Genomic DNA, 11,235 nt, shown 5'->3' with positions numbered 1-11,235 from the left:
GAACCCGCAAATAGGGCTTCCTTGTTTGCATTTGCAAATTTAGTAACATTAATAATGAGTTTTTACAACAGACAACTTCAAGTTGTATTACAGATGTATCTTTCTGGTAATCTCTCGCCATTTTCCGTAAGTGGACAATTTGAGTCAACTGTTGCATTCCACGGATACGCCTTTGGAGGCGTCTTGTTTCAGTTTACAGTGTCCCCGATTAGCGCTCCAGCGCTAGAACGGCTAGGCACTCAAATAAAGCTCCTTTTCTTTCCTTTCTTTTTACCAAGCTATACCATAAGATTCCCACGCGGCAATCATATAAAAGAGTTTTAGTCTTGCAAGGAAAGCGCATTTAGGACTGGGAACGAAAATGAAATCCAGAAAACCTAAGAGACCTGGGAACTAACAAAAGACCAACATGGCTTCTTGCCATGTCCGAAGCAACTTGGCTGCTTTAAGACAGCTTCCTCGCGTTGCTTTAAACAATATCAGAGATATACCAGAGGCTTTTACCAGGGTATGTATTGTTGCTTGTATAAAACGTTTTTTATTTTTATTTTAACTCTAAATTTTTAGCGAGAGTACATGGGAATATTAGTATCGACTGGTCTTGTTTCATCTACATTGACGCACGCTCAGAAGACGGCAGGTACCATGTACAAAACACAGGTCACAGGTCATTGTTTTACCTACACAGAAAGTATCCTAAACATTTATAAAAGCTAACTTTAGGCCTAAAAACTTTTGTTTTAGTTAGACCTAAGGTTAGCTTTTATGAGTGTTTAGGATACCAATACAGAAAGTATCCTAAACATTCATAAAAGTTAACCTTAGGTCTAAACAAAAGTTTATGAATGTCTAGGATACTTTCTGTATTGGTAAAACAATGACCTGTGACCTTTGACCTGTGTTTTGTACCTGCCGGTCAGAAGAAGTCCCCAATTGTGTTTTAATAAGCCTATATGTAAGCTTACATGTATATACGTAACAAATCAAGAAAAACATATTCGAAAACATATGCTTGTGTAGCTCTCACAAAGCTTGTTATTGTAGGAATAAGATTTTGTCCCCCAAGAATATAATAATTTTTAATTTTTCTCTAACAGTATGGTGTCCTTGGTCCGCGAGATCCTTGGTCCACGACTTTTCCGAACATGATGTTATATTTCCTCGTTAACTAAAATACCACCAAAAACAAATGTGTGCGGTGATTTCTTGATTATTCTTCTTTCACATGACAAAATTTTAACTTTCCTGCTATGGGCGATTGTGCGAAATTCAAGTTTGTTGACGGGTGTGTTAATTTGTCTTCCAAGGAAGTCTTTACTTTTGTGGCTCCGTAACTTACATGGTCATGTTTACTTGGCTTGTGTAAAGATAAAGCACAACGGGAACACATGTCTTTTTGTAGAACAGATTTACAGATATACTAATTTCTGCGGTTGGGAACAAAATTTGCTGCAGAGTTTTGAACTTTTGTTTTATCAACTCATGAAGAATATCAACAATTTTGGAATAGGGGTCCTTAGTCCTTTGAATTTGGCCTTTGCATCCTGCAACTGTTGAATCTTTTTTGTGAGCATTGTCAGCACTGTACATTGTAATCCTTATCTCGTCAAAATATTTGCTTACGTCCAGGACAGAAAGCAATGCCACAAGGTGTCCCATGATGCCTAAGCGTCAATTATGTCTTTACAACGGTAGAGTTAACATTAGTGGTCATGTTAGTTTAAAGTCTGGGTTTTGGTAACTGTTGTGTTTACTTGCGGAAGGAAGATAGGGCGATACATTCATCAGTTGTATTTCTAGTCAGAAGTGATGCTTAGGTCAAGGAGAAGGGTAATATGACACCATTACATAAACATATTAGTAATGAAGTAATGAACACTAGCCTATAGACAATGATATTAAAATGTGATTTATCTATGAATTAATATAAAGTACAGTTTTTTATTTCTCCAAAAGGAAACTTGATGAATTTTGTTTTTTTTTTTTGGCTCTGAAACACAAATATCCAGCCAAAAGGACTTTGCGCCATTAGAATAAGCATATGGTGAGATTTTTTGTGCACCGACCAGAGGACACACAAATTATTTTCACATTCACCACACCGGAAACGATTGAGAGTAAACAAAGACAAGGCGACAAAAGAAAGACAAAAGGAGAGCTCATTAACACTAATGAGCCTTTTTGCATATGTGTTGATGCGCATCTGCGTTTTTTTGACGCGTTTACGTGTTTTGCGTATGTGCGTTTTTTGCATATATTTTGGTTCGCTTATCTCCGAGCTGCACTGTATATGAAAATAAAATAGAAAAACCTAAGATATAGAAAAGTGATGAACATCTTGATAGGATTCCAAAAAGAATTAATACGTATATATAAAGACTTCATCAGAATTTCTAAACTAGAGCTACTCTTACTTTCATTGGGAAGTGAATTCCAAAACCCAAAAACCTAGTGGCTGATACTTGAGAAGTCCTAGCACCTTCTGATTCTCTTTTATACTTTGGACAAATTAAATTCAGACCCAGATTTACTTTGTCTTTCACTAGAACGTATGTCAATATTTTCCGTTTATTGGGACACACCCTATTCAAACATTTGTAATTTAAGAAGCAGCTCTTGGTTCTCTTTAGCATCAATAATAGTATTGATTCAGTTTATCCCATCAGACCAAATACTGTATTTGTTTTGTTTTTGGGATATGAACACATTGCTTGTCAAAAGAGTTACTTGAAGCAGCAGGAGTGCCTTATGTTCAATAGGGCATCAATAATGGATAACTTTCATTTTAATACATGTACCTTCCTTTCCATTTAACATCTAGGTCCACTCAAAACCAACATATGTCTCCTTTAACCCTTTTTAATGCCACTTACAGATTTTACTCTGTTTAACGCCAGATGATTTTACTCATCAATGGGGGCCCCCTTGGGGCTTAAAGGGTTAAATACTGTAGCTTAAGATGAATTCCTTGGCATCTTCACACAAATCATGCTATAACATTCCTTGTAGAATCAGGGCACAACTATTGTCATACAGGTAACTTTGTTCTGTCAGTTAAGTTTGGTATCTAGCCAAAGAGCGGTTTTCAATTGAGTGTCGAAAGTAATTAGTGAATTACTTTGGTTTTGCACTACTTTACTCAGTGATTGGTTCAAAGTTCTTGCGCCTTTCTTATTGACCAATCAGAAGTGAAACCAAAACCAATAATTATTGTGGCTTGCACGTGCATGATTGTTTTCCTGGGCTTTGTGTCCGCTACATGTAATTGCTTTGAGTTTTGATTGGTTTACTGGACTGTCTCTGTCCTTTTTGATAGGCAAAAGTAATTATTTTGGTTACTCAGTTGAAATTCTCTCTATATGGGCATGTGTTATTAATTGGCTTCAGAAGTGCTCTACCTCCAAACATACCAGTACATGTAAGGTATGTTAACAGTCATGTTGAGACAGTGACTGTCTGTGATTGAGGGTGGGTGATGCCATTTCCTGTGCACTTTCTTTTGGGGCTGCAATACAAACAGGGTCACTGAAAATTGTGTCAAGGACAATGAGAATGTACCATACCATCCCCCCTGTAAACAATGTCTGGTCCTCTATACTTCTTTCTCTTAAATTATTTAGACTGTTTTGAGGCACTCTGGCGTGTACAGATGATCAAGGATTCATGGCTAATAGACTTTTTAACTCATAAAAATAATTCCAATTTTGGAAACTAAAATGTTGTTAATAACTAATGGTTCATTCCACTCACGCTCAACAGAAACATCGCAAAGGTCGTGGTCCAGGGTCAAAAAGGGGTAAAACATGTGGGCGTGGCCACAAAGGACAGGGTCAGAGAAACACAAAACCCAGACTTGGGTTTGAAGGAGGAAACACACCATTTTACCTATCAGTTCCAAAGCATGGTTTTAAAAATACGTAAGTGCAGTCTACATGTAGGAATGAAAGTGCCAGTTCAAAGGATGGATAGGCTATTCATTGGTTTTGTTTAAACTTAATTGGTTTTGACAGTCTTTACCTGCTGGATTGATTTTTGTAGATAGCACAGTACACCATTTGACCCACTCGTGCTGGTATGTTTGCATAGTTAAAGATCCAGGCAGAGACTGTCAGCTTAAAAATGAAGACGCACTGTAAAAGGGGGCGCTTCATGCACTGCTTTTGTTAGATTTCATTTAAGCACGACTGATTATTTATCCAAGATGGTGATCAACAAATGGCAACACGGAGACGGAAGCTCAAAAATATATTTCTAGCCAAAAAAAGGGACTGGGGATTACAAAAAAAGAACGACATAACATTTTTATGATATACATGTGTTACGGACACATTGCCATTATGGGCTTTTTTATTGAACAAATTATCATGAAGCTCTCGGTTGGGTCCACATTTGATTCATAAATAATTAATTTTGCATCTGCCTAAGGCACCACGCCTTTTATAGTGCATCATCGTGTTTAAGTGATACATGTACCTGATTTTGCTCTGGCTCTTTGATCACTTAGCAAGATTAATCTGTACTGTACCTGCTGATCACTTTTCAGCAATAAGAAATAAATTATTATCGTATGGACTGTATGACCCCATGCACTTTCGTTCTAAAACTATTGAGAAAATCCCATTATGAGGGCCGTACGCATTAGCACAAGAAGGGCCGGAAAAAGCCATACGGCCCTGTTGAGTACTGTTCTGCATGATGCGATTTTTGAGAATTTCTTTGTTTCTAGATAAACATCAACAAAAACATATTAGATGATTTTCTGTGCAAATAATTATTTGTAACTTTTTTTGTCCAAACTTCATCCTCTGAGTTCTCATGTAGTATTAAGAGCCCATACTACCACTTGTGTCCATCCTTGAAGCATGACGAATTTTGCCTGAAGTTTTACTTTTCAAACATTAACTGTTTGGCCGGTTATGTATCACTTTTAACCAATGAAATGTTGGCGGTTATGTCATGAAATTGACAAAGTTTTTGACGGCATACCAGCATGTTTTGTTCATGTGCTCTCAAAGTTTTCAGGTTTCATTGGTCAAAAGTGAGACACGACCGGATAAACCATTAAAATTTGAAAAGTAAAACTTCGCTAAAAATTCGTCAGACTTCAAGGATGGACGCAAATGGTAGTAATAATAATATGCTTATTGACTGACTTTACATGTAGGTTGGAACCAGGCAGGAAAGTATTGGAGCCTTGGTTATTTTCGCCCGGACCGAACGTGTTGTAGTTTCGTTTGTCTTATATACATTAGGGCCATTTATACAAGAGGAAATAAGCCATACAGTACGATGCGAACACCCCGTATAAATGGTGCAAAATCTACGTTCACAGCTTTCTGAAGCCGCCGCTTATCCGTATCATGTACGCCACATATAAACGGCCCTATTATCATAATCTGAAACAAAAGAAGGTAAAAAATAAACTAGTTTATTCAAGGAAAAATTCTAAGTCCATACAACATACACCATGACCTTGGGCCAAACACTTTTCTGTCCGGCCCTCCCACTCAGTCAATAGGTTCATAGGATTCACTGAGGTTGCTTTTGAGCCATGAGCATGCAATGTGCATTTTCGATGGGTGTCATCTTGCTATGGTAAGCCATTCTTTTCACTATTGAACACATTTTTTTAAGCAATAATATTTTATTGTTGTTTCACGTGATACCACCTGGGTGTTTTAATTTGCTGAGAACATTCTTTTATCAAAAATTAAATACTCGGCTATAATTAAGTATTATTGTGAATACATATAATTAACTGATAATTAATGCTAACAACAGCAAATGCGCAGCTGTTTTAGCTGCTTCCTATATGTTTTTACTTGTGTTGTAATTGTTGTATTTGTGACGAAATAAAGGAAAAAAATATATATAATTATATAAGCCGAAACCCCTTCTACGGCTTAAAATTTGCCCAAATTGAGGGTGGATTTGTGTAAAAATCGTTCGGCTTATAGCTGAATAGGTACGGTAAATGTCAACCCTTCTAAACAGGATGGTTTCTTGAAATTAATATCAAATACTGATTTTGTCATTGTATTATTTTCATGCCACTAACTTCTAAATTTTTGTTCTTCTCAGAAAACAAAAAGTTTATTCACCTTTGAACTTAAACCGGTTGCAGTTCTTTATTGATAGTGGACGCCTCAATCCCAAGGAACCCATCAACATGTATCATCTTTGGAGATCTGGAGCAGTTGGTGGAAAAATTAAGGATGGAGTAAAGCTGCTGGGAACGGTAAGGTCTTCTTGCATGATTTCATCATTAATAATTTGGGCATGTTAGGCTGGGATACAGCGAGGAGCGTCTTTCTATTAATTTTTAGGAAAAACTTGCCCATACTGTAAGTAAAAGTGGGCATTGCTTGTGTGGATAGCTTATTATAACTGCCAACATGATGGACATGTGTGCCCAGTTGCATACACCTTTAATATTGTCTCTCATTTATAAGTGCTATTACAGACTACTTTGCAAAATGTTGACGACCATTCCATTCCTTTGTATTTATGTTAATTCGGACCTACATGTACTGCCCTCACTTTGGAACAAATATTCTTTTTAATTTTCCTGTTGTAAAGAGCCTAGAAAGGCTTACATCGAATTGAAATAAACGAATATTAATTTTTATGTGGCGGCCATTACAATGTATGAAAGAGGTCTATTTAAGAAATAGAGGACGTTTTCCGAGTTTCTATAGCCTCATCTAAACACTCGGGGGAGTTGGGAGAATTCGAGACAGTTATGCAAACCCGAGACGCATAACTGTCTAGAATTCTCCCAACTCCCCCGAGTGTTTAGATGAGGCCATGGAAAGACGGAAAAAAGTCCTCTATTGCTTTTGTAAAATATTTATCATGGATAATTCGACAAATGAAGGAAAATGCTGCTTTTTCTACTTCTAGATTGAAACTAATTTTCTTGATACACGCTCATATTTCCTACCAGCCAATCAAAATGTGCATCTGACAACACATAACCAATCAAAATTCGTGTGATGTCACAGCCGTGTTTCCATGCTCCCATCTAAACACAGCTATTGACCAATGAGAGTGCACGTACTATCCTAATTACTTTATAATATCACATGCATTCTTGACATTATATTAAGGATGATTGTTGATAAATCACACTCTTTTATGCTTGTACATGTACATGTAGATTATCGAATCAGAAACCGAAAATGACGTTTTTTTGTGACATATTAGATAATAAGTGTACACACAAAAAGATGTGGGCAGGCCACAGTTTTGGGATCCTTTCTGTGAGATCATTTATTCAGTCAGTCTCTTGGCAGCATTAGCTTTGTTTATCAATTTCTTTCATATACAGAACCGTCAAAAAGGCCGCATAATCAAATAACACGTTTATTTGAGCGAGGAATTGTGGTGAAATTACTGATATTGGAAATTCATCAACGGTACAGTAAGCCTTGACTCGGAAGTTAGAAGTTGGATTCCAATCTACTGTGATTGGAAGTTAGATGCCAGTCAATGTATAGCCTGCTTAGCAAGCGTTTCCGTCGAAGACTTTTAATGTTTTGGCCGCGCGAAAATTGGGGCGAGACAAAAAAGAAACTTCTCTTATTTCCCCCCCCCCCCCCCCCACCTCTCCCCCCTCCAATGTTTTTTTTTGTGTGTGTGCTCTCCATATTCTCGCGCTGCCAGAAAAATGAATTCCCTTCTCTCCTGCTGGAAATGCTTGCTACTCATGCTAGTCAATGTACAATACTTCGATTGGAAGTTGGATTCCAGTCTGTCGGCTTGGGTTGGAAGTAGTGATCATTAGTGTCTGATCCAAAATTTGCATAAGCATAGTTTTTGTTTTCTCTTTGGACCATTGTAAGTCCCAAGAGAAACTGGAAACAATGCTTATGCAAAATTTGGGGGGACAAACAAAGAGTATTATGGTATTTTCCGAAGTGGCCTATTTGAAACGCTTTGTCTCCCGTCCCATTCCCCCATCGCTTTTTCCAGCAAAACTTAGCCGATGTTTCCTAGGTTTTAATCACTTAAAGGTGTAACAGTTCGTACAAGTACACAGAATACCTCCTGATTCACGTTCTTTTCTCATTCTATGGCAGGGAAAGTCCTGGTTTCAGGCAAACATTGACATTGAAGTCAGCAGAGCGTCCAAAACCGCAATACAGGCCATAGAAAGGCAGGGAGGGAAGATAACGTGTGCTCATTACAACAAATTGGGACTTCGCGTCCTTTTAAAGCCGGAGAAATTTGAAGGCCGACCAATTCCACGACGAGCTCGCCCACCCAATGATCTGATAAAATATTATACAGATCCAGCCAACAGAGGATATTTAGCGGACCCTGTAGAACTTGAAAAGGCTAAAGATGCGAACAGTCTCGCTAGCGAGGTGGATTGAATTTTTTTTTTTTTTTTTTTCGGGGGTTTGGGTGTGGGAAAGTACGTGAAACTGTGGATAAATGTGTTTATAATTGAACATTCCTCGGAGTAGCTTTTTATGGCAAATGAAACAAAATAATTATGGAACAAACACAACAAATCCCAACTGGCGGGTAGCACCCAGACCACTTGGCCACCTTGCTTCCCAACAAATGGAGTTGGAATGTGCAAGAAAGAAAAATCTCGGAAAAGTTTCTCTATCGTTTCCCCAATCCCCAAAAGCAAAATTATTTTTGCTGGGGCCCTCCTATGGGTTCTACTTTAAATAGAGAAAAAAGGAACACAGTCAATTTGAACTAGGCAAAACAAAAACAAAAACAAGACATCATGTGGAACAAGCGAGCTGAAATTAATTTGAGGGATCATAAAGAAGGGAACAGGATGGAAATTCATATCAAGACCAAATATACATTAAAATTTGGTTTTATCAACGGAGTTGATAATGTAAATTGGCCACCGTACAGAGATTCTAAAAGCTGACGTTTCGAGCGTTAGCCCTTCGTCAGAGCGAATCGAGGAATTTTCCTTCCATTCCTCGATTCGCTCTGACGAAGGGCTAACGCTCGAAACGTCAGCGTTTAGAATCTCTATACGGTGGTCAATTTACATTATCAACTCCGTTGATAAAACCAAATTTTTGTATACTACTTCCCCACCGACGCAGCACCACAGTTTCTTTAGAAACTACCCCCTTCAAATACACATAAGACTGTCTCCAAGGGAACAAGAACACAGTGTTTCGGAGCCTACGTCACGTACTACATGCGACCTCTTGAACGCATTGTACTAATTGTACTATCTTTTAGAACCAGCACTAACCAACTACTTCCCTTTTCTCAACCATTGACACTTAAGTCGCGGGTGAGGTGTCAATCTGGTTTTGTCCTTACCAACACAATGTTCTTAGAATAATGAAACCGACAAATGGTCGTGATTCCCTTGCTCGCCAAACGAATTACTTGTTGGATACGGGAATAAAACTGTGGCGGTACCTCTGGACATTTCTCTCTGAGCGCTGTACCATGACTTGCGTTTTTGTCCGAATATTTTTACCCGCGGCTGACTTTAATGCTTGTCTTTCAATATCTTTCGGTATCTTTGATACCTTTAGGGCATGCTGTACTGGAGATATCCTTGAGGTCACCTATTGTTGATAGTGTGCCAACCAGAGCCCTTTTGGCTGCCCAAATACCCTTTAGGGATTCTTTTGTTTCAATGGTTGGCACATCTCCTTCCTATCTTTACATCTTTGCCTTTTCGCTTCCTTTCATTACCCTACTTAAGAATTTTAACTGGGGAATAAACTTACAAAAATAAGAAATATAAATAAACACAAGATACTCGATATCTTTAAGTTGCGCTATTCAGTTTGAAAACTGCAAGGTGGCTAAATAAACTATTGTACATGTATCTCTATCTTTTCGTCGGAGATAAGACGGTAGAACTAAGCATTGTTACATTTGCACGCAATTTACAATTGCACTAAAAACAATCTCAAAAGCCCAAGTGATGTCTGCGTTGCATGGCTTATATAGGCGAGGCTACAATAGCATTCTACGCCAAACCAGAGATTTTAAACGCATAACTTTGAAGGGCATATTTCTTTGGTCTAAGGTGACCTTCCAGACCCTTAGAGCGGTGATGTCCTCGCTGCAGTACTTTTTTTTTAAGGGCCGATTTACACGGTGCGATTTTTGTCGCATGAAACAAGCTTACGACAGGCCTACGACATGACTTACGATTGTCGCAGCGTTTTAAAACGTTTTAAAATGCTACGACATTTTTCTGACGTACACGCCAATCGTAAGTCATGTCGTAGCCCTGTCGCAAGCTTCTCGCATGCGACAAAAATCGTACCGCGTAAATTGGCCCTAACAGAGCATACTCGCGAATACTAAAACTACGGTCAAAGAAAACTTGACTGGCTTCAGCACATAGTGAGAGCAAAATTGAAAATCGAGGTAAGAATGGATTTGTTGCAATCGCTTGTATTGTGACACAGCGGGCTTGTTGTACTGCACAGGAGTTTAACTATGTAAGCACATGCGTGATATGCGAAACTTTTTGTTACTGGTCTTTCTGGTTCAAAGTACACTTAGTCGTCCTTAGCGCTCAATAGCAAGTACCATATGTGGAAATAAACAATAGACGTCCAAACAACACCTAAGAATTGTTTGTGCTCTGTATGTGGGCTTGCATGAATTATTTAAGAAATGAGGACTTTTTTCCGTGTTTACATAGCCTCATCTAAACACGAGGGGGAGTTGGCAGAATTCGAGACAGTTATGCGTCTCGGGTTTGCATAACTGTCGAGAATCCTCCCAAATCCCCAAGTGTTTAGATGAGGCTATGTAAACACGGGAAAAAAGTCGTCTATTGGTTTTATAAAATATTTCTCTAAAATGCTTCGACAAATGAATAGCCTGCAAAGCAGGCGCATTGTTGTTGTGATACGAATTATCGGTAGACATCTCGGATAGCGAGACTAACAGAGGCCTGAGGCGAGTCAAGAAAATTGCACTCGGTGAGAGGAGGACAGTATGAAATGGTAGTGGGGGATGGGGAAGGGGAGAGAAATACCTCTCTCCCCTCTCCGCCCCTTTTTTCCCCCCCCCCCCCCCCCCGCCCCTCGTCCCAATCCTCTACCGGCTGTGTGTTTTCAAAATGGCGGCCCATTACAAACAAGCGTACGCCTACCAGCCAATCAAAACGCGCGTCTGACAACACATAACCAATTAAAATTCGTGCGGTGTCACAGCCGCGTTTATATACTCTCATCTACACACAGCTGTTTACCAATGAGAGCGCGCGTACTA

General features: G+C 38.8%; 1 protein-coding gene across 1 annotated transcript; it reads left to right on the top strand.

Moving 5' to 3' along the window:
• The first annotated feature begins 400 nt into the window (after window positions 1-400).
• On the top strand, window positions 401-8,460 carry LOC137975092 (large ribosomal subunit protein uL15m-like). The gene is made up of 4 exons (XM_068822145.1): window positions 401-508; window positions 3,760-3,917; window positions 6,082-6,238; window positions 8,082-8,460. The coding sequence occupies exons 1-4, from the start codon at window positions 410-412 to the stop codon at window positions 8,376-8,378; spliced, it is 711 nt and encodes a 236-aa protein (XP_068678246.1). The 5' UTR covers window positions 401-409; the 3' UTR covers window positions 8,379-8,460.
• The last annotated feature ends 2,775 nt before the right edge of the window (window positions 8,461-11,235 follow it).

Source organism: Montipora foliosa, chromosome 11, assembly GCF_036669935.1.
Source record: "Montipora foliosa isolate CH-2021 chromosome 11, ASM3666993v2, whole genome shotgun sequence".
Classification (NCBI taxonomy): Eukaryota; Metazoa; Cnidaria; class Anthozoa; order Scleractinia; family Acroporidae; genus Montipora; species Montipora foliosa.
The sequence above is the reverse complement of the archived record's forward strand: the minus strand, read 5'-3'. Positions and strand labels throughout refer to the sequence as shown.